This window comes from Nannobrachium achirus, assembly GCF_963921795.1.
Source record: "Nannobrachium achirus genome assembly, chromosome: 11".
NCBI lineage: Eukaryota > Metazoa > Chordata > Actinopteri > Myctophiformes > Myctophidae > Nannobrachium > Nannobrachium achirus.
The window spans coordinates 35,690,866-35,715,655 of NC_137820.1; the positions used below are offsets into that span (position 1 = coordinate 35,690,866).

The 24,790-nt window shown below is 42.6% G+C and overlaps 1 protein-coding gene across 1 annotated transcript in view; it reads left to right on the forward strand.

Moving 5' to 3' along the window:
- LOC308293556 (solute carrier family 45 member 3) overlaps positions 1–24,790 on the forward strand; it is an 82,556-nt gene that overhangs the window by 44,140 nt on the left and 13,626 nt on the right. The window contains exons 2-4 of the mRNA XM_080736128.1: positions 7,565–7,876; positions 22,212–22,408; positions 24,279–24,563. Of these exons, the coding sequence (XP_080592254.1) occupies positions 7,729–7,876; positions 22,212–22,408; positions 24,279–24,563 (630 nt within the window). The 5' untranslated portion in view covers positions 7,565–7,728. The remainder of the gene's footprint in view (positions 1–7,564; positions 7,877–22,211; positions 22,409–24,278; positions 24,564–24,790) is intronic.

The window sequence follows — 24,790 nt, forward strand, 5'->3', positions numbered from 1 at the left end:
GGGCACTAGCCTAATAGCCATTCAGCTAAAGCTAAAAAGGAGCACCTCCCAGGTTCCCAGAACCACTGCGGTTCTGATGTCACCTCGGAGCAATGCCCCCACCCCCCCCTCCCCCCATGAGACCCAACACTCCGGTTAATTCACCCCCCTCCCCTCTCCCCCTCCAACACTCTTTCTATAGTACCGTGTTTATTTGACACCCCTCCACCAATAGAAATGAGCCTGATACCTCACTCAATAAAGTGACTCTCTCTGGTTCAATGTACACAAAGCCTGTTTTGTGTCGTAGGAGTCAATTAGGGCTGATTTTGGGGGCCGGTGGCTGAATAGGACCGGGCAAATGGGGCAAATTGAGAGTTTTGTAATGACAAAAGCGAATGTGCGTGTACACACATGCACACGCTCGCCACTTCCCCTCCACTCTCTTTTCGTTTTAATGCTTATGTGTGACAGGGGAGAGTGTGTGTGTGTGTGTGTGTGTGTGTGTGTGTGTGTGTGTGTGTGTGTGTGTGTGTGTGTGTGTGTGTGTGTGTGTGTGTGTGTGTGTGTGTGTGTGTGTGTGTGTGTGTGTGTGTGTGTGTGTGTGTGACAAAATCAATGGGTATGTGTAGGAGTAGATTCATTGTGTGTGTGTGTAATGACAGTGCAGGCTGTCAACCTGAGAGATGTGTGCATTCTCTCTCTCTCCTCCGCTCTGCCAACTTCTCACACACATCTCAGCAGTAACCTGACACAACTGTGTGTGTCTGCATCCCTCTTCCTGCACAATGGCCTGGCAGCCACAGCCCACTGCTGAAGCTGATTTCTCCATTTCCCCAAATTGTTGTATCCACTTAAAAACAAGTGGTTCTCAAACCTGCGGGCCGGGAACCTTAGACCTTATTAGCAGTTTGCAAAAAAGCACAGCAAAAGTACAGGTGTAAATCATAGTTTTCAGAAAAGGAAGTATAGAGTAGTCCGAGCGTTTTGTGCACAAATTGTGCACTTTATGAAAGAAGCATGACATTTGGCACACAGTTAGAACATGCCATATGGAACATTTTTCGTGCAAAACAAATGCTTAGATTGGATTCAGAATCCCTCACCCCTCACATGCTACTTAATCGTATTTATTTTTTGTATTATTTTACTGTATAGTAAAGTCTTTGAGACGCCAACTTTGATTGGTTCCCACAAGTTTCCCAAGACAAATCTGTGATGTCCCTATAGCCAAAAATGTTCCATATGGCATGTTCTAACTGTGTGCCAAATTTCATTTTTCTTTCATAAAGTGCACGATTCCATCAACATACTGCTCGAAATGCCCGGTCTAGAGCTGATAGTGACAGAAGATAAAAGGCAGAGGAGAAAAGGCTCAATTCAAAGAAGTGTATAATAAGCTACAAGCGGCTATTTCCAGTGAATGTTCGCCCCAATCAGAGGGACGCTAACTAAGGATTATGTGGTTAAGATGTTTGCATTCTTTGCCAAGTCTACACCCATATAGTACACATCAACGGCTATGAACTGGAAGTCTATTTAAAGGAGCTATAGTCAACTTTTTCATTGTAGGGCCGACACTTTGTTTACATCCTAGTCTATAGACTAGAATGTAAACAAAGTGTCGGTCTGACAATGGCCAAAATGATTATTTTATCATTATCTTACGCTTTTTGTGGTCATTTTTTAATATAAACATATGAAGCTTATTTTTTTTTATAAAATATTTACGAAACATTATTTTTATTTTAGCATCCGTTTTTCAAGAAAAAGTTGACTATAGCTCCTTTAAGATGGACAACCCGGGTCCATTTGGTTCCGTGTGTACTGTACGCTCTGAGTTACAGACCTGCATGGAACACCCCTAAGGAGGGTCCATGTACCCTGTGGTGGAAAAAGTACTCACATTTTTTACTTGAGTAAAAGTATCAATACTGCAATGTAGAAATACTCTGTAAGGGTGCCCTCACACCAAAATACCTAGAGTGGAATCCGCCAATGCTTTTCAATGAGAATGGAGCGTTTTTTGCAGAAATCCTTTACTGGCAAAAAAAAAACGCTCCCTTCTCATTGAAATGCATTGGCGGAACGCGGATTCCACTCTCATAGGTATTTTGGTGTGAGGGCACCCTTACAAGTAAAAGTCCAGAATTCAGAATGTAAAGTGAGTAAAAGTATGAAAGTATTGGCATCAAAATGTACTTAAAGTACCAAAAGTAAAAGTACAAAATGTTTGAAAATAGCAGACCTACAAGCTCACAACGCGTCGCGATGCGACGCATTGTGAGCTTGTAGATCGGCTATTTTCAAATAGCCATGGTATAAAATATGGTATAGTGTTTTATGTATGTTTTATAATATTTTAATTTAGATCTGCGAAGTAACTAGTAACTAAAGTTTTCAAATAAATGTAGTGGAGTAAAAGTACAATATTTGGATCCCAGATGTAGTGGAGTAGAAGTAAAAGTATTGGAAATTGGAACTGCCAAGTAAAGTACAAATACCTCAAAATTGTACTTAAAGGAGTAGTTCACCCCCAAAATGACTTTTTTTTTCCTATTGATTACTCATGCCATGGAGAGTAGAGTTCAATAATATTTTTTGGTTTTTGTCACATTCCTAAGACAAAAATGTTTCGAAACGGGTCCCCATCCTGAATCAATGGGGGTAAATTTACTCGAATCAAATATTTATCTTAGGAATGTGACAAAAACCAAAGAATATTATTGAACTCTACTCTCCATGGCATGAGTTTAAATCAATAGAAAAAAAAGTCATTTTGGGGGTGAACTACTCCTTTTAAGTACAGTAAGAATACTTAAGTAAATGTACTTAGTTACTTTACACCACTGCATGTACCCCACTTTGAGACCCGGTGGGGTATATATGGGAATCGGACCATTAAGAGGGAATTGTTCCATTTCTAAAGGAACCCAGCCCTCTCCATCCCTCATTCCATGTCATTCCTTCCAGTCCCTTCCAAACCACCAGTGTTTGGGTCAAGCAGACTTTCAGCAAACCATTCAATTTGACAAAACCCTGGAATCTGACCCGGCAGCGACTCCAGGCATCTGGCCAGCCGCTCTGTGGGCTCTGCTACCGCCTGTGTAGACAAATCACATCTCTCTATTGGTGCCGTCGGGGGCCCTTCTCCAGTGGTGTAAAGTAACTAACTACATTTACTTTGGTACTGTACTTAAGTACAATTTTGAGGTATCTTTATTTTAATGGAGTATTTCAAAATGTCAGTACTTTTACTTCTACTCTACTATATCTCAGAGGCAAATATTGTACTTTTGCTCCACTACAATATTTGACAACTTCAGTTACTAGTTACTTTGTAGATTTGGATTATTATTACAAAACATACATTAACCACCTCAATCCTATATACATTTTAGCCATTCTTAAATGGCAGTTCTTCAAGCTCACAATGAGTCGCGATGCGACACATCGTGAGCTTCAGATCTGCTATTTTCGAAATATTTCTTCAAATGGGACATTCTGCACAACGAGTGCTTTCTACTTTTGGTACTTTAAATACATTTTCATACCAATACTTTTGTACTTTTACTCAAACACATTTTGAATTCGGGACTTTTACTTGTAAGGCTGCAGCCACAACAAAATAGCTAGAGTGGAATCCGCTCCATTCAATAAGAATGGAGTGTTTTTTGCAGAAATCCTCTACTGGCATGAAACTCCATTCTCATTGAAATGCATTGGCGGATTCCACTCTAGGTATTTTGGTGTGGCTTCAGCCTAAGGGTGCCCACACACCAAAATACCTATGAGAGTGGAATCCGCGTTCCGCCAATGCATTTCAATGAGAGTGAAGCGGTTTCATGCCAGCAGAGGATTTCTGCAAAATACGCTCCATTCTCATTGAAATGCATTGGCGGATTCCACTCTAGGTATTTTGGTGTGAGGGCACCCTAACAGGGTATTTCTACACTGCAGAATTGATACTTTTACTCCAGTAAAACATTTGAGTACTTTTTTCCACCACAGCCCTTCTGTGTGTGGTGGGAAGGGAAGGGAAGGCCTGGCAGGGGGTCGGCCTGGGGGGGGGGTTCAGAGCCATTCACGAGCATGAAAGCATAACCAGTCGTGGGCAGAGATGTCAAAGGAGTTCCTCTTAGAATGACCAGGCTGACCTCTGGGGCCCAGGACCAGGGGTGTCACACCAAATTCTGGGCCCTAGGTACAAGGATTCACTGTGGGCCCCCCATGAATGTTCTTCATAGGGGGAGGGGGTTTAGAGTTTAGACCCATTTAGACTAGTGGGAACACATTATTTTGTGCTTTAACTATTGAACAATAGCAGATATAGATCCGCTATTTTTGCAAAAATCGTGAAAATGTGTGCAAGTCTTTGATTATTATTATTATTTTTTCTATGTCAGTGGTGCTCAGACTTTTTCATGTCAAGGACCCCCAAAATATGTATTTGATATGTATTTGGCCACGGCCATCTCTAAATATTTAGTTCCAGGGACACCCCAGAAGCAAAATTTGAGTTACAAATGTTCGCTTAAAAAATACATGTATTCAGAGATTTGCACACATTTTCACGACGTTTCAAAAATAGCAGATCTACAAGCTCGCAGCGCGGCACTCTGTGCCGTGCTGTGAGCTTCTATATTTGCTATTTTTTTCAATTGCTAAAGTCTAAAATAATCAAGGCCCTTCCACCTTGGGCCCTGGTAACTCAGTCCCACTTTCCCCCCCTTGTGACACCCCTGCCCTGGACAGACACAAGCCAATGGACAGGAGACAGGAATAAACACACATGTATGCACGCGCAAACGCACACACTAAAACGTTATGTTGTAAATCTGCTATTTTCGGTGTACAACACTGGTACACAACTAACTATAAATCAGGCACACTGGAACTTTAACCCTTAAATCCCCAAATCTAACCACTACATGTCTAATCCTAACCCCAACCTGAATCTCTTCCTAATTTTTAAGACAAAATCTAATTATTAATAATTTGGACCAGGAAAATAATACTTATCCTCAAAATGTGTTATTTCTCAAATGCTACTATAATTGTAGGCGTGCACTCTCGCACGTACGCGCACACACACACACACACACACACACACACACACACACACACACACACACACACACACACACACACACACACACACCACAGGGGTGTGTGAAGTCGCTCTTGGTAGCAGGTACTTTGTTTTTCCACTTCATATAGCATCCCCTCAATGCAGCTGGTTGTCATAGCAGCCTGCGTAGCGGAGCGCTTAAAGAACAATGGTGACTTGTCTGTAATAATTATGTTTACAACAGCTACAAGTTGAACGTTTAATTTGTGACGTTTGTAAAGCATTACCCTTATTAGTTCCGACAAGCCATCAATGGCCTTTTAAAATAAACTTGTTTACGTTATTAAAAATGTAGGACTGGATGGCAGATTGACACTAGAGTTTACATCCCATAGCCCGAAGAGACGGTCAGTATCCAATCCGATTTTAATTCATGCTTCACTTGTTCCAAGAAAACGGAAAATACAGTATCACTGCAGACACTTCAAGGCTGCTCAACAGCGCCACTTGAATGTTGGTCACCCAGCGGTATTGCAGCTGTTCAGGCCGTACTGATACGGACAGAAGTATGAACAGACATACACACACGGTCAGTTGTTGAAGCGGCTGGCACCACTCAAAATGTTGAGCGGTCATTTTGAATGAATTTAGAATTCTGCGCACGATGTAATTTCCATACATGTGTGAGGGGAATGAATTTAATTCACTACATAAAGGTGTGTGTGTGTGTGTGTGTGTGTGTGTGTGTGTGTGTGTGTGTGTGTGTGTGTGTGTGTGTGTGTGTGTGTGTGTGTGTGTGTGTGTGTGTGTGTGTGTGTGTGTGTGTGTGTGTGTGTGTGTGTGTGTGTGTGTGTGTGTGTGTGCGCGTCTGCGTGTTTGTGGACATAACAGATGGACAGGACATCCATGGAGATGTTTCACACCTAAACATGAAGCTGTGTCTCTTAACACCTTCTCTTTGCTGAGAGGATGGGGCTGAGATGTCCCCCGTTTGAGATGAGCACTATATATCATAGTCTCTCTCTCTCACACACTCACACACGCACGTGCACACGCTGAAAGTATTCTCCGAGAATGTGTGTAGATAGGATCTTGCTGTGGAGATTCTCTCCTTTTTGTAGGTTGGCAACTGAACATCATTTTTAATCCATTTGGCTGCTATAAAACTCTACACGAGGTGATGAAATACAAAGTACTGGCAAATGCTCATCCTAGTTTATTTGAACCCAAACCCAATACAGGCCATATATATAGCAACTAAGGAAAAAGAAACCAAGGCACTCTTCTAGTGAAAAAAAGGCCTTTATTTTTAGATGGCTAATTCATATTGGAATGATTAAAACTGGCATAACACATGGGTTATCCCAAACATTTGAAAACATCATGGAAGTAACGCCAACACCACCAGAGAAAGACAAAATAACGCCCGACAAATACTGAAAGAAGACACAATGCTTCCAGTAGGACTTGTTATCGCTATACTGCATCAAGGAGACTGTATGATGGGATCATTTGCAGTTTGTGGGAGTCAACAGTCTGGCCACGCAAAACTACTTAAAATAGGGTTGTTAGATGGCACTTAATAAAACAACTTTGTTTCTAGCCGGTTCCATTCTAGATTCTTGGAAGCGTTCTCTGGTTCTCATCAGAACCCTGAACACTGGCCATACACTGGCCCCAAAACCAACATCTTGAGACGAATGGCACTCTTGAATAGTACTGCAATTATATTGCACTTTGAATGCATCAGCACTTCTTTTTTTCTCCCAATGTTGTCTGCTCTCTTTCTACTTTTTAGTGTTTTTAAATGGCTTTGCCTCTTTTGAATGTGTCTGCTGTTTTTCTTTTTTTAAATGTGAGAAGCCCCATGAGCTGCGGAGAACGGCATTTTTTGCTCCCATTATAGTCCATGGGCTATACGAGATGTCAGTATCCGAAAGGTGGCAAAGGTTACCATGCATTTTTGAAAAGCTCTATATCTGTAGTTTATTACTATTATTATTATTATTTTGGTATGATAACCCTTTCTGAGACACAGCTAAATTGGTGTTATCAGCCGCTAGAGTTGGTGTCCCATTAACTTTACTATACAGGGGGAAAAAGCAAAGAATTAATCTGCTTTAAGTAGCATATGAGGGGTCAAACTAGGGTTTTTTCATGATTCTGAATACATTGCACGCATCTGTTTTGCACCAAAAACATTCCTTGAGCTAAAAACGGCCCCACAAGACTATGATCAAAAGTGATGAGTCATCACTTTTCACACTTTTGTGGGGGGCGTGTTAGCCCAAGGTAACACCAATTTAGCTGTGTCTCAGAAAGGGTTATCATACCAAAATATAATCTACAGATATAGAGCTTTTCAAAAATGCATGGTAACCTTTGCTGCCACCTTTCGGATACTGACATCTCGTATGACCCATGGACTATTATGGAAGTAACGATAAAACTTGATTATGATTCTGGTTGTAAGGATGCCATCATAACCTGCCATCCTCCCCTGTGCCCCTACAGATCCATAATGCAGAGGAGACCATGGCCCCTGCAGGTCATCTGAGACGTGCACGTGTCCTCGTTGCTCCTCTTCCTCCTCCCCGGGGGTCCCCCCCTGCTCCTCCTCCTCCTCCCCCCGCCACCCCGCCGCCGTCCCAGAGGAGAGGAGAGGCGGTGCAGCAACGATGCCCGGATGGAGGGCTCAGTGGCGACTGGTCCTGCTCAACTCCCTGACCTGTGGGCTGGAGATCTGTGTGGCGGCCGGCATCACCTACGTCCCCCCTCTGCTGCTGGAGGCCGGCGTGGAGGAGCGCTACATGACCATGGTGCTAGGTGAGCACGTGCAGAGAATGTTAGAGAGGCAGGGGCTGACATTTCTTAAACGGCCTTTTGGTGAAAATATTGAAAATGGCAGACCTTCAAGCTCACAACGCGTCGCAGTACTTGATAACTAGGGGTGTAACGATATAGCAACTGAATCAAAAAATAGATTTTAATTTGCAATGATCTACTATATCGATATGCAAAAGCATATCTCGTACCGTTTTGGCTTTTTATCGTATCAGTATCGTTTTACAATGCAGATAATGGGTATCGAATCGTTTTGCAGTGCAAATACTTGATTGTATGGAAACTAAGTATTTGTGCCTTTTATTTAGCAATTCTAAGAAGGAAATGAAAAAAGTAGTAGTAGTATAAGTAAAAGTATTGGAAAATGGAAATTATCCATTAAAGTAAAAGAACCTCAAAATTTTACTTAAGTACAGTACTTCAGTAATTGTACTTAATTACTTTACAACACTGACTTGAAGGGGCTTCGACTTCAAGGGTCCATGGGTGGATGGGTTCCCAGACTGGGGAGGTTAAGCCCCGCTTTATACCTCGATGTACCATGGTGTCACCCGGCGAAAAGAGACAATCTACAGTTTTCATTTTGAATAAAAAGAACTTGATAACATGTTAGGAAACGTGTGCGCTTGCAGACGTAGAAAGTTGTGAAAATGTGTATTACATGGATATCAGGTCAACAATGATTAAAGGAGATCTTGTTACTGCGCGCAAGTGCGTGTCTGTGTGTGTCGGTCACATGCACGTTCTCTTATCTCTTGCTCTCTAGACTCTTTGTCCATATCTCAACCTCTGACAGAATATATTCATTACACATGAAAGGCAGAGAAGGGGTTCCCTCTTTCGCTTGCTCTTTCGCTCGCGCGCATACACACACACACACACACACGCACACACACACACACACACACACACACACACACCCTGAGGGAGGAACAGGATCTGTTGGGTTGGGTTGCTGACCACATAATGTCTCGATGTGTTGGTGTCCAGCGCTTCATATTTTCTGGGTTCATTTTAATGTGACATTCTTCCTCTGCTGCCTTCTGTGTTTCTCACACATGTTCACATTGATACGCATTTCAAATATTTCGAACTTTCAACCTTTTGAAAAAGAAAGAAAAAAAGAAATATTTATAAATATGTTAGAGGTGGGCATCGATTAATATTTTTAATCGCACTCCAATCCTGGAGTTAATCACGATTAAAATGGCTCATCCAATGTCCCGTTTTTGCCATGGTCAGAACGTGAAGGCATAACGTTATTTTTTACAGTGTACTTTGTGCTTCCTTGTAGAGCTGCTGCTCTGCTGTACTGTCTTCTATAGTTCCGATCAAGGGATTTACAATATTTTCTTTCTTGCACATGTGATAGGGGAGCATTTAGCAGACAGCTCGTTTTGTGTCAGTAATGACGGCACTCATGGCAGTCAGAACGTGGGAGGCGGCGGTTTGAAAACAAACTTTTTAGGGCACTCTCTAGCTCAGACACAGAACAGGGAGACACGTCCGTCCATGCAGTGAGCTTGAGTAACTGTTAACAACTGAATATAGGAAAGCTGACGTCTCATTATCAAAACTAGCACAGCACACAGGTGCAGCCAGTGACAGTGTGACATTAACATGCACATTGCCGTGAAATACAGCCAACTTTAGAACGCCTCTGCCTAGACAACATGTTGGCTGCGGTCAAGGCAGCGTATCGCGTGTGTGATGTCATCGCGCATGCAGGCATTGATAGTGGAACTCGGCCAGGTTGGGCCAGACATACATCATGATTCATGATTCATTATTAATAATCTAAATTTTAAATTTACACTTTGCAACATTTGTTGAACATTTTTATTTTTTAAATGTAAATGAAAATCGATATTTTTCAAATATAGCCAAGTATAAAATAGGGTTAAAATTGTTGATCATATTGCTGGGGACCCCCTTTAACTCCCTCATGTCAAAGTGTGGTCCCTTGGGGGACCACACTTTGAGAACCACTGGCCTAGATTACTGATTTAATTTAATCTCACAAGCTGAGTGCTTAATTTACTGCTGTTTATTTAATATACAAGCCCAGTGGAGTGTGTGTGGAGCTTTGATGCACGTCACGCAAATGCTGATTTATGAGATCACGACAACTTTGTGTCACAACTTTCTGAGAAACACAGATGACATGAATTAAGTAGTAATTGTTATTGTTGGGTCATTGCTGTGTCAACGACGACTATCTGTAATACTAAGAAATATGGTTGCACACAATTTAGTAAACATCGTTTGAAATGGGATCTTACCCAGTCCAGAAAGACTGTGTGTGTGTGTGTGTGTGTGTGTGTGTGTGTGTGTGTGTGTGTGTGTGTGTGTGTGTGTGTGTGTGTGTGTGTGTGTGTGTGTGTGTGTGTGTGTGTGTGTGTGTGTGTGTGTGTGTGTGTGTGTGTGTGTGTGTGTGCGCGCGCACATACTTTCTATTTGAACGCCAGGTTGAAAGTGTTCTTGACACGCCATAAATATTATATAATCGTCTCTTCGCAATGATTTGCGTTAACCGCAATGATTTTGTGTTTCCACGTTGAAAAATATTCATGCATTTTTTTCATACAACAACAGTGGAAATAGCAGATCTACAAGCTACAGGTGGGTGAGATGATGCGACCGTGCCTCAGGGCACACACATAGCTTCTTTCCCAGCCAGGATTTCAAAGCCGTGATTGTGGCTGTTGTGCCACATCCTCACCTGTTGTTTTTGTTCAGGAGGTAATCAGACGCTAATTGAAAGGCACCGCCGGGATGAGAAACTGCTGGAGGCAGAACACAACAGTCTCCCAGACTCTCTCTCTCACTCTCTCTCGCGCACGCACAACCACACACGCATACAGATGTGCCATCTCAGAACTTCACAGGCCCTGCCTTTGGCACTTCGCTAGATTGTCATTGCAATGTCAAAACCTTGTCAGTGACACACATTCCAACGGATTCTACATACACTCAGAGTTCACTTTGCGCTGCCTTAGTGACGGTGGGTGAATAGTTTTCTCAGTGTCTGGAATACGTCACACCTGGTCCAACCATCTCTAACAGTGTGTTTTAACAGCGGGCGACGGTCGGCCGTATTTTCCGAAAGTGTGTTATTTGTCAATGGGACCCGGCAACTACTGGTGATAGCAGGCGATGAGGCGATGGTTGACAATTGGGCAGAGGAACGTTGCCCAAAAACATGAAAATAGTTTATCTTTTGGGCGACATCGTCGGTGATAGGGGAGCTTGTCGCTGTTACTACATGTCATTTTCGACACCCAACTAACCCTCACCCTAACCCTAACCTCCGTGGAGTGAGTCGCTAACCCTCCGGTCGAAATGATGGTCGTTCGAAAGAGCGCGATTTCCCCCGGTGATAGCCAATCAAATTCATGTGTTGCTTTGTTTACCAAATGGAGGATGCATGGTAATGACAGCAGGAACGTTCACTAGGAGATTTTTATCTCCTACACACACACACACACACACACACACACACACACACACACACACACACACACACACACACACACACACACACAAAAGATCTTGGGCACTTGTTTCCATTGTGGTCCAATGTATTCAATTCATCAACATAGTATAAGAAATTACACAATAATACATGTCATCAACAAATACAAAACACTATATGTACAAGGAGAAAAAGGAAAAAATTAAAATGCTCATCAAACGGGGGTGTCTTTGAAATGAAAAAGACACGTAGACACATAATGAAAGCACATTTTAGATCCCATGTAAGAAGTTGAACCGGTTTGGTGACCATCTCATTATTACCGGATGATTTCGCGGAAGTACAAAATGAAATGAAAACCTGACAGACATCTGCTTTGTGACCATCTGTTAGTTGGAACATAACATGAGCCGTCTGACTAAGGTTCCTGTTTTCCACAAGGGAACATGTATCATTGTTTTCAACAGCGAAAAAGCATTGTATGCCAGTGGACAGTAAGATACAGTACAGTACATGTGATATAAGCCCAGGTCTAACTACGGTAGCCTACTTGTCATGTTCCTGCTTCTAAAGCTGTAAAACCTCAAGAACTTAAAGCCTTTGTCACTTTTTTTTAATGAACCAGCAAGACTCCCTAAATCGGGAGATAAGCGACCGTCAGGTCGCATGTAAAAATCGGCTTGATGGTGGCGCTAAATTGGACAGATCCATGTTGATGACATGACTGTAGACATACTGTGTACTGCTTTGTATGATTTTAGAGCAAAATCTGTAGGAGCAGTGTCCAAAAATGTGTTTAAAAAATCGCCCTGAAGGTGGCGCTAAATGTGACAGATACATGTTGATCACATGACTCTAGACATACTATGTACGGATTTGTGTGATTTTAGGGCAAAATTTGTAGGAGCAGTGTCCAAAAATGTGTTTTGCAAGAATCGGCCTCATGGTGGCGCTAGAAGAGGGCCATGTGAGAAATGGGTGGGTGGAGGTAGTGGTTTTGAAGCCAAGGAGTGTGTGTGCAAAGTTTGGCATGGATCGGGGTAACGGTGGCGGAGATATGCGAAGGGGAAAAGTGTGACGTGTGACTGACTGACTGACTGACTGACAGCCGGTGGAGGTTGATAGTAACTGCGACCTGACGGTCACAATAACTGTATAACTTATACAATTGGGGTGGTTGTATTTTGTCTTCTATTGAGACATTTCAATCAATCAATCAATCAACCTTTATTTGTCACATACAATTTAAAAACAAGTTCTAAAAAGCAGTGAAGGTCCTTCACTGGTCCTTCACTGCCTAGACACAGATCCTGTGTCTAGGTGAGACGTGACTTTTGACACCTAATCCTGTTACTGGTTTGACACACATTTTTACCTGAAGGTCAAGATTACAAGCAGGTAGCCTCTATTAGCTCAATGCAAAAAAGACTCAGCACCGGGTGAAACCGGGTTCAAGTCCGGGGTAGAAAGTCGCATGGTGCAGGTTTAAGAAGACACTTTTTATGTTGTTGTTCAGGGACTGTGTGACTGTCAAACCTTGTGTGACAGTAAACATCAAATATTGACATTTGATGCCACTACAGTGTTGTCAGACAGTCTGAAGTCCTGTCCAGTTATTGTTGAAGAAGCCAGATCGATGTTTTCAGCACTAGGCCCAGAAGAGAAAGTCTGTCTCTCCCGACACCAACCCAAACTTACAAAAACTCATTATTGTCTCTGCCTGGTGTCGGGGTGTGTGTGTGTGTGTGTGTGTGTCGGGGTGTGTGTGTGTGTGTGTGTGTGTGTGTGTGTGTCGGGGTGTGTGTGTGTGTGTGTGTGTGTGTGTGTGTGTGTCGGTGTGTGTGTGGACAGCTAATCTCCAGCTCTGTTGGCTTGATTGCAGCAAAACTGTGCACACACACACTCCCTGGATGCCAGAGCAGAACCTCTGCCCTTAATTTTTCACTTGGGCCACCAGGAGGCAAATCTTTGCTGATCACATTTTTGACAGTACTTCTATAGACTTACTTAAAACATCACGCAAATGGGTACACAGTCAAGTGATCAAGACGGATCTGTCAGATTTTTCATATTCCATCCTGACTGGCAAATTCCGAACATTGACTCAACCTGTCCTGGCGGAGACCTGTGCTCCGACTCTCCGAGGAACACTTTTTCAACTTAATTTATTGAATTAAACACTTACTAATTCATAAGAAAATATCAACACGATGTGAGCTTGTAGGTCTGCTCTTTTCACCATTTCTAAATTTCTGAAATTAGTTTTACATTTTCCTTTGAACATTTCTGAAAATAGTAGGAGGGGGAAAAGTAAATTAGACAAGTTTAACCACTTAAACCTCCAATTAAAATAATACTTAGTGGCCAGGGTCGGCTCTGTATTTTGGCTCTTTCCCCCCCACTACACCAAATCTATTGGCACAAAATTGGCGATCTACAAGCTTGCTGTTGTGAGCTTGCTGTTCTCTATGAAGAATACTAGCGGTTAACCACTTGAATCCTTATTCTGGGGATAATAATAAATACTATAGCCAGAAATAGCCAATATCCAGAGTAGATGGGATAATTTTGATAGACGACAAAAAGAGGTACAAGAAGTACAGAGCTAACTCGGGTCCAGTTTACTAAGTCTAGTGTGTTTACGTGGTTTAAAACCTACCCATGAAAACGGGTCCGCGACACAAAATGAGTCAAAACAAAATGAGTATGTTTTGCCAACGGTGCCGTTTTCAGCTTCCTGTTGTTTTGCGCTCACAGGTTAAATGAGCAGCGAGTCAATGTGTCTTTAATGAGGGACCGTGTCTATGTGTGCTTCCTGTTGGGCACCGGGGTTAACCAGGGCACATATAGACTCCATAAACACAGCCCTCAGTGTGAGCGACTGTGGCTTTGGAAGGCTCTAGGGCTCTGCATCTAACAATAGGTAGTTATAGAAGGCACTGGAGCCGTTTGGCATGCATTGTTCATGGAAAAAAAGGTTCACTTGCGAACCGACGTGGCCCACATGCTGTAGTAGTGAGAGGGGAGGGGAGACCACAGTACCTAAAGGATTCATGGATTCATTTAGATTCACCGGAGTAGAGGGACCACCAGTGGTCCTTGAGGGGGTTCCAGGTGGTTCCCAGCTAAAGAGAGTTGGTAACCATTGGACCCTTATATCTTATATAAATATAATATAAACTATTCGGTTTCATTTTACTCTCTCAAGAGCTACATTATTGTTAAACATAGTATTACTTCAACGTGATCAACGTGTGCCTGTTATCTCTCCTATGGTACCAACATCAATACAGCTTGGACTTACAAAATCTTATCCAAAGATAACAAAATAATGTACGGTTTGGGTCTGAGAGGAAATGGTGGTCTGTGGCTCAAATGCAGAATAAATAATGGACCCTGATATGAAAAGGGTTGTAAACCACTTTATAATAAGGAACGTGTGAACTTGGGCATGCATGATATGCCAGAGCCCGGCCCGTACCAGATTTGTTTTCTTCCATTCCGGTGTATGTAACCAGAATCCTCAGGCCATGCAGGTTGGCCAGGATCTAGTTTTGAATATGAAGCCAACATGGATTTTTTTTTTATACCTCTAGTAAACATTGTCATACTTTATGCTTTCAGTCGCTAGTTTTAAGTCTTCTTTTCATTATACTATTTTATTTTAATTTTATTTTTCAAGAAAAAGGGTTTGTTTACAGGGTCAAAATAGAAAGACAAGCTTACATACCTCCCCATATCCCCTACTAGTCCAGGCATTTTTTTCCAAAAATGGGGGTCAACCTCCCACTAATTGCAACAAAACCAAACTCAGCTGATTTTGTATCCTTAATACGTGCTGAATGACAGACACAAAGTCGCAAGGAATTGTATGAAGGGAAAGTTTAGAAAATGGCCTAAGTACACTATGACCCTACCAAAAACGCCTGTGCTTAGCCTTTTAGTCTAGGCAAAATTTCAGAAAAGGTGCTTATTTAAAGTGCTGAAAGCAAGTGCTGTGACAAATATCACCCTCCCCGCCTGGCTTCCCTCCCAGGAACACAGGCCAATTGTGTTTGCATTCACACCCAAAAAGCTGGTTGCACCACAGTGGTTTTGAACCAACAACCTCCATGGTGGTGGGCAGGGACTTTACCACTGCGCCACCCGAGCGTTATAGTCATATTTTTACCAATTATTATGATGCCAACTTTTTTTTAGCCATATTCAAAATAACACATAAAGGTGTCTCCTCTAACACCTCTGAATTACTTCCAACCGAACTCCTGGTGAAACTCTGTGGCAGCCAATCAAAGTTGAGGATGGGTAAACTTTGTGGGAGCCAATCAAAGGTGAGAAGACCTGGTTTCAACAACTGGAAAAATATACATTTGCCAATGAGCTTGTGTGACATCTAACTGCTCGTTTGGGTACTGAATCCATTCCAACCATTTTTCTTTTTTTTTGTAAGAGTGACTCCCTGGTCAGATAATTGGCCATGCTTCAGGAGGCTTCAATCAAATTGGTAGCCTTAATTTTCACATATTTTTTGTTGAGTGGTATATTTAGATTATTGAGGTTCCTATAAAGTAAAATAGAAATCGATATAATTTGGCATTAACTTTGAAAGGTGATCTAAGAGTCTATGTCCATGTTTGTGTAAGCATCAGAACAACTGAAAAAACAGAAATGCATCTACCAAGTGCATTCTGATTATCCGTTTCTTGTTCCCCACACCAATGATGAAGTAAATAGGTTCCTTGCACATATGGAATGGATTCAGCACCACAACCAGCGCCTAGTTAGGCTTCCCACACACCTGCAGGCACAAAGTCTAGTGAGAGTTGTGTGGGGGGAGCGGGGGGCAGAGACAGCACAATGCATTCCGGATGGAAGTCACATGGTTTGAAGTCTAGTGAGAGTCCTGTGGTTGCTTAAGCACAAGCACACAAGCACACATTGTCTTGTATGTCATGATATTTGCATAAAGATTTAATAAAATAAAATTAAAAAATTAAAAAAAAAACACGCACAGGGACTGTTGTAGGCAAGCATTAGAGGGCAGACAAGCTGCACTTGATGAGACAGAAGGGCAGGGTTCAACTGCCAACCAATAGGAGAGAAAGGCCATGATGCAATCCCACACAGTTGTGTTCACTTGTAGTTTGTACTCCACAGCAGCAGAGCCTGTCTGCACTGCAGTGACATGAAACCTCCATTTCAGAACGAAAAATATTATAAATAAATTAAAGTTAAGTGTGTTTCACAGTAAAACATTTGAAAATAACAATGAATATCACAAATATTTCTTTGCATGTCATACATGGTGACAGTGATGCCTACACAGATGCAATTGATTAATAATAAAATGATTCATAATAAAATGTAAGCTTTATACAGTGGTGGAAAAAATACTCAAATTCATTGCTTAAATAAAAGTATCCATACTGAAACATACAAATACTTTGTTACAAGTAAAAGCCTGGAATTCAAAATGTATTGAGTAAAAGGTACTCTGCCTTCACCCGATGACAACTCCAAAAGAACTACATGGCCAAATACCATATCTGGTTCCTCCTCAAGCGGAACCGCCCACGTCCGCAAAGCATTGTGGGAAATGTATTATTTTTTGGATGAGACTTTGACTGAACACAGAACTTTGAACACAGTGCGTTCCAGTGTGAGTGCAGCCTTAGACATCCCTATTGGACAGTTTATTTTTGTCTAGTTTTTCACACCAGGTCTTCTCAACTTTGATTGGTTCCCAATTTTCCCAAAGCCAAAGGAGTTCGGTTGGAAGTAATTGAGAGGTGTGAGAAGAAACCTTTATGAACACATTGGTTAAGAACGCTATTGGTAAGCAATTATTTTGCAGATGGCTAAAAAAGGTTTTAGCCAATTATTATGATGCCAACTTTTTTAGCCATCTGCACAAGAATGGCTTTCTTCACCAATGTGTTCATAAAGGTGTCTTCTCTAACACCTCCTTTGGTGAAACTCCATGGGAGCCAATCAAAGTTGAGAATGGGTCCATCTTTCACCCACGTTGCCCAGTGCTGATGCTTCTGCTCTGGTAAATGCTTCTGCTCTTTGTGGGAGCCAATCAAAGGTGAGCAGACCTGGTTTGAACAACTGGAAAATATACATTTGCCAATATGAGCTTCTAACTGGACGTTTGTGGGGGTGCTGAATCCATTCCAACCATTCGTTTTAGGTGACTCAGGTATGGAATCAGAAGAATTGGTAGAAATGTGATTATATTGTAATGGCACCACTCAATAGTGTCAAGTGACCAGTGGTGTAAGTAACTAAGTACATTAAGTACAGTTATTTGTACTTTACTTGATTATTTCCAGTTTTCAGTACTTTTACTTCTACTCCACTACATCTCAGAGGCAAATATTGTACTTTTACTCCACTACATTTATTTGAAAACTTTAGTTACTAGTTACTTTGCAGATATAAATTGACATTGTAAAACATACATTAATCCACTATTTCTCTATTTTATACCTAGATGCGACTCGTTGTGAGCTTGTAGATCTGCTATTTTCAAACATTTTGTACTTTTGGTACTTTAAGTACTTTTAATGCCAATACTTTCATACTTTTATTCAAGTACAATTTGAATTCCAGACTTTTACTTGTAACAGAGTACATCTATATACTGGCCATGTAACTTTGCACTGTTGTTTAGGGACGATCCGCCACCAAAATGAAATGCATTCCATTCCATTCCATTCCATGCATGATAATGTCAGTTAAACTATTGCTAAACCATGGCCACCTGATGTCAGTTTTGTGCATGTTTTGTTTTGATGGAATGAGACTTGATTAAAGGCATTCTTCTCCATGCATGTAAAAAATTCAGTTTCAGGACAAAACATAAACTAAGGAACATTCTATAAACACTTTTAGGTAGTCTGCTTTCTGCTCCTAAAACCAAGAATAAACATGAGGAAGCAGCATTTAGTTTTTATGCACCTCTTAATCTAGAGCAAACACCCAGAAAACTGCAGGTCTGCTCTCCTGCCAATCTTATTCATTTTAAAACACAAGTAAAGACCGATCATGTCAGGACACATTGTGAGCTTGTAGGTGTGTTGATTTTTGAATAATCCTTCTGAACATTTTCCCCTATAATGACAAAATATGTATGGAGTGAAAATCCAGACAAATCAGCTGCATAATTGCTGATAATTATGTATGTTTAAAAAAAAATCCAATAATTATTGATATATCGGCCTATTATTGTCACTGTTGGGCAGAAACCTTGTATCTCCAAGTTTCAAATTTGTACGTTTTTTCGCGAAGTAAAGCCCTGCTTCATCATACAAGGCCGTCACACAGGTAGTGAAAACAGCAGATCTAGAAGCACACAACGCCTCGCAGTGCACTGCTAGGCCTTGTGTGCTTGTAGATCGGCTGTTTTCACTAGTTTAAATCATTTTTAAAATGATAAATGCAAAATAAACGGTTTTGGACATACAAGGTTTTCACCCGAAAACAACGATATATATCTATCGGTCAGACTTTAGCACGCACACACAGACAGAGACACACACACACACACACACACACACACACACACACACACACACACACACACAGAAGCCATAGGTGTTATATTTAGCCCCATGCAGCGTGCTCCTGCATAAGGTCAGTAGTAGTGAGTTGTGTGAATGGAGGCATTATGCTGTCAGTGTAAACAGCCTTCACATGGTGCTATAGTGTTACGGCTCATCTTGTGACCTGACCCAACACGAGACCTTACTGTCCACCCCCCAAAAAACATCAAAGCTTCCAATTAGAGCAGGGGTCTTCAACCTTTTTCCAGCCCAGTGGTTCTCAACCTATTTCATACCAGTAAGACTCCCTAATCGGAGGATAAGTGACTGTCAGGTCGCATACACAAACTTTAGAAGGCAACGGTTGCCAATCGGGAGGGAATATGGGAAATGGGACAGATCCATGTTGATGACATGACTGTAGAGATACTGTGTACCGCTTTGCGTGATTTTAGGGCTAAATCTGTAGGAGCAGTGTTCAAAAATGGGTTTAGCAATAATCGGCCTCATGGTGGCGCTAGAAGAGGGCCATGTGAGAAATGAGGGGTGGAAGTTGTGGTTTGGCAACCAAGGAGTGTGTGTGCCAAAGTTTGGCATGGAACGGTGGCGGAGATATGAGTAGGGGAAAAGTGTGACATGACGTGACATGTGACCGACAGACTGACTGACAGCCGGTAGAGGTTTTGATTGTAACTGCGACCTGACGGTCGCAATCAAAGTCCATTATTTACCACGGATCCTCATTTGATGAGATTTTGCATCTCAGACCCAAAACTTGAAGAAATAATATTTTGTTGTAGTTGGATAAGATCTTGTCCACAATTCCAAACATGCTGTATTGATTCTTCTACTTTCTTTAATAATTTAATTGACTAAATGAAGTAATGCAGGCGTTTAACAATAATGCAACTCTTGAGAGCATTAAATGAATTTGACACTTTCAAGAACTACAACTGTATAAGGGTCCATTATTGCCATGGGATTTTTTTCCTTTTTTTTAACAGGGTCAAAATAGAAAGACAAGCTTGCATACCCATTATTGCCACAAGAAAATGTAACATACATTGCCAAAGCAAAAAATGGAAAAAGAACAAAGTAAGTGCAATTAAATGGAAACAAAGACATTTGTAAACCGAGCTGTGTTTTGCAACTGCAAGAGAGAAAACAAGCTTGCAAAAACCATAAGAATCATGCATTTGCTGTCCGAAATAGTTGCACTTCCACACAGGAAAGTTTAGCTTGGAATAAACGTTTGGAATAAAAAAAGAATGGTTTGCATTCACTTGGTATCAAACCTTTGGGACAAATGGCAGCAGATGTTTCATACTGTATGTATTTATACCACAATGGCACCTGTTTTTTTAAGCATCTGTGGTCATGCTGAGAGCTGAATAAACAGAGACCCTGTACAGACCGTGTTTAGCAGTGGTGGAAAAAGTACTCACACATTTTACGTAAGTAAAAGTATCAATACTGTAATGTAGAAATAGCCTACTCTGGTACAAGTAAATGTCCGGAATTCAAAATGAAAAAGTATGAAAACAAAATGTACTTGAAGTACCAAAAGTAAAAAGTACAAAATGTTTGAAAATAGCTGATCTACAAGCTCACAACGCGTCGCGATGCGACACGTTGTGAGCTTGTACGTATAAAATAGGTTCTAAAGTGGTTTAGTTACAGTGTGTTTTATTGCAGTTTACTATCAGAACCGTCACAACTTGTCCATGTACGTGTATACGGGTACTGCGTGACACTGTGGTTCCCCTGACACATCACTGTGACATGTGATGTCGCCTGTGATGTCACAGTGATGTGTCAGGGGAACCACAGTGTCAGGCGTGGTCTATGGGTTTGCTGCTCTGACATCACACATTGACATCACTGTGATGTCACGGGAACCACTCTAACAGAATACCTTTTATGCCCATATATGGAGATCCCTGATGTCATCAATATTAAGCCCATATCTAACAGGACTTCATATGGGAATGCCAATACAGTATATGGAGGAAGACGGCCCATATCTGTGTGGCTGGTTCAGACAGTGATCTCCATGTATGAGCGCCGATCGCCAAAAATAGCTGATCTACAAGCTTCTGACGCGTTGGGAGCTTGTGGATCTGCTGCTTTTTTGGGGGGTTTTGAGGAGCTCCTGAGATGAGACACCATGCATGTGTGGATTGTTTTGATGGTTGCTCACAGCTGCTCTGTGTGTGTGTGTGTGTGTGTGTGTGTGTGTGTGTGTGCGCGTGTGCGTGTGCGTGCTCGCCTCTTCTTCCTGTACATGTGATACTTTCCAGACATGCAGCCTCAGATTAGGGATGCGGTATCGGTACTCGCGGTATCGGTACTCGCGCCGATACAACCCTATTTTGCTGTACTCGTACTCGCCCGATACTTCTGACGGCAGCGGCCGATACCGAACAGGGGCGTCACAAGGGGGAGAAAAGTGGGACTGGGTTACTGGGGCTCAAGGTGAAAGCCAGGGCCTTAATTATTTTATACTTTGCTATTCCTCTGTAAGCGTGTGTGATGTGTCTTAGTTCATACCAGGCGGTAGAGAAAGGACCGTCTGTGTTAACGCTTGTTTTTAGTTCTTCCCTGAACACTTTGGAAACGTTGTTTTACAAACAATAATTTCACTCGTCCTGCTGTTGTGAAACAGTAACCCTGTTACATCTGTTGTTTTTAATCCCTGGCACTGTGTGTGCGTGTTTTTGTGAGAGAGAGAAAGAGAGTACTGTAGTTGGGTCACAGGTGCAAATTTGTAGTTTTTATATTTGGTAGTAGGAAAAAATCGAATGGTGAAACTGTTCCACCGTTCCCCTTGCTTTTTACAGGTCTGTTTTATCAAGTAGATAAAGTAGAGGAAGGATAAGTGGTTCTGAATTAGTAAAGGATAATTACGATTATTGTCCCATCTCTAGTAACGACTCAACGTCGGGTCGTAAATGACAAGGTTGTCAGACACGATCAGGAGAGCGGTGCTATATGCTTCTAAAGTTGAGGAGGCTGCACCTAAAAAACACTGGGTTTCGGCAGAACTGAAGCGCGATGCTGCTGGGAAGCGGAGCGCTCTTGCTCCTCTTTACCATAGAAATGCATGGCAGACTGGCACTGCCAACACCAAAAGGCATTCTCAGAGCACACGGCACACAGAGTGTTGAAGTCTATTTACAGTACTTCTCCGTCCCGCTGCATCAGTATCTTAAGCTGCTGTGCTGCCTTTCGGCGACTGAGTTTCCCATTGCGGGGATCAATATCAACACATTATCTTAATCTCTTGTTTAATCAGGTATCGGGCCAGTGCTGGGCCTCCTGTTCATCCCTCTGATTGGCTCGGCCAGTGACCACTGTAACAGCAGCTACGGCCGGCGCCGCCCCTTCATCTGGCTGCTGTCCCTGGGGGTCCTGCTGGCGCTCATCATCATCCCCCACGCCGACGTGCTGGCTGCCCGCCTGGCCTGGGGCGGGGCGCGCACCACACTGCAGGTACAACCATCACACATTACCTGGCCTGGGGTGGGGCGCGCACCACACTGCAGGTACAACCATCACACATTACCTGGCCTGGGGCGGGGCGCGCACCACACTGCAGGTACAACCATCACACATTACCTGGCCTGGGGTGGGGCGCGCACCACACTGCAGTTAGAGCCATAGACATAGAAAAAAGGATAGGCGGAAGTGTGAAAGGCACACTGACACTCAAAGTGACTACTGGCCAATCACAGTGTGTCTTTTCCGGGACTTAAATTTAATCCAAAGGAGCTTTATTGGCATGAGGAGACAAACGTTTACCCAGTGCCTCTAGGAAAGAGGGAGTACTGCCTCTGAGTCTGATTGGTCTACCGAACTTCCGTTTCTGTGACATTAATAAGCTTTAATTAAAAATATATATTTTATCGCAGCGAAACTAAAATAGGCCGGAACTAATCCTCCGCGATCGTTTCAACACGGACCCATTAGGGTGACAGACCATTAACATCACGCTGGCCGAAACCGGAAGCAGGATGGTTCATCCTCTATTCCGGCCGTTAGCTTTCTGTGTAAACAACACGGCTGACAAATAGACAACGGCTGGACGGATTTTCTAAATTTCAACGGATTTTCGAAGCTGATGAAATACCCGCACACGCACGATGCATAGTCCATGTCCGATCGCACACGATGGAAACTCTAGCGCCCATGTTAAAAAGTAAGAGAAGGCAGGCAGTGAAAGACATAGCAAAATCTTTGGGTTGCTCGGCTGGGACAGTCAATGAGTTAAAAAGTTTGAGAACCAGTGGCCTACAGGGCACACACACAACATGAAGACACGTGTCTTGAGTGATTCATAGTGTACCGAGGGGGAGTCTTCTAATATTGTAGTGTCTTTGATGTATGCTACCAACTGGCGGGCTGTAGGGAGGAACTGAGGACTGCAAGGTGACTGGTGTTCCGTATAAAGTGTCCCCTCAGCCGTGCCAAAGCACTGATCTTCTCCAGCCAGAGGCCCTTTGATGAGCCTGGCTGTGCTGCTGACACTCTTGTGATCTGATCCGCGGACACAGAACTGTGGCAGGGTGTGTGTATGTGCTGTACAGTACAGTACGTATGCCTGCAGCAAGCAGCTGCTGTTTACGTCCCTTTCTGTCCAGGCCAGGGTTATTGAAGTTAACGAAATAACAGAAAAAACTGAATTGATAAAACATTTTACATAACTGGGAAAAAAAGGAAAAAAAATAGGCTTTACAAAAACAAAAGAATATTATTGCAATTTTAAATGTCTTCAAATGTATAAAATGTATACAAACCATTTGAAAACTGCAGATCTACATCTCACAATGCGTCTCGATGCGACGCATTGTGAGCTTGTAGATTGTCTTCTTCTTCTTCTTTCGTGTATCATTGTCCTTGATGATTGGTTGACAACATTTTATTTCACAAGATTTCTTGTTACTTGGGGGAGGCCATGGGTCTGGCTGTCGTCTTCTCTTATTTCAAAAGGACAACATGTAATGCCCATACAGTACATGGAGATCCCTGATGTCATCAATATTAAGCCCATATCTAACAGGACTTCATATGGGAATGCCCATATATGGAGGTCACATACCACACTAACAGAATCCATATATGGTCAAGACAGCCCATATCTGTGTGGCTGGTTCCACAGACAGGGATCTCCATGTATGGGCATAAAAGGGATCGTATGTATGATGTCAGATGTCATAGACGTCATAGGACTTTCACATAACGAATAACTGAGTAAGCATGTTTGGGCTCTCACAGCATAACTGGTCCGATATACATCACTTGCCAGATGGTCAAGACATGGCGCACCCTGAGGTGTCTTACTAGTAGTGTTGTCTTCTCCTAGGTGTTCTTCCTCATCCTGGGGGTGGGGCTGCTGGATTTCTGCGGCCAGGTGTGCTTCACGCCGCTGGAGGCACTGCTGTCAGACCTGTACCGCGATCAGGATGACTGTGGCCAGGCCTTCGCCATGTTCAGCTTCATGGTGAGCCTGGGTGGCTGCGTGGGCTACCTGCTGCCCGCGCTGGACTGGTCGCGCGGGCTGCTCTCCGTCTACCTGGGCGGCCAGGCAGAGTGCCTCTTCTCCATGCTCATCCTCATCTTCATCTCCAGTGTCCTCATCACCATGAAGGTAGGGTTGTTCAGTCACGTGCACACATAGACATCAAAGGGGGCTTGAGCCCCTGTCCTTTTATCTGTCTGTAAAAAGTGCCCTCTCTCCAGACCTTGAATGCAGTTTTTACTATGGTGAAATGCAAATTCCTTCTTTCCATGCCATACCTGAAGGCAGCATTCAAGAGAATTGCCTTGTCCAAGCATCTTATGTTGAAATAATTGCCCTCTCTCTGTAGAAATCCA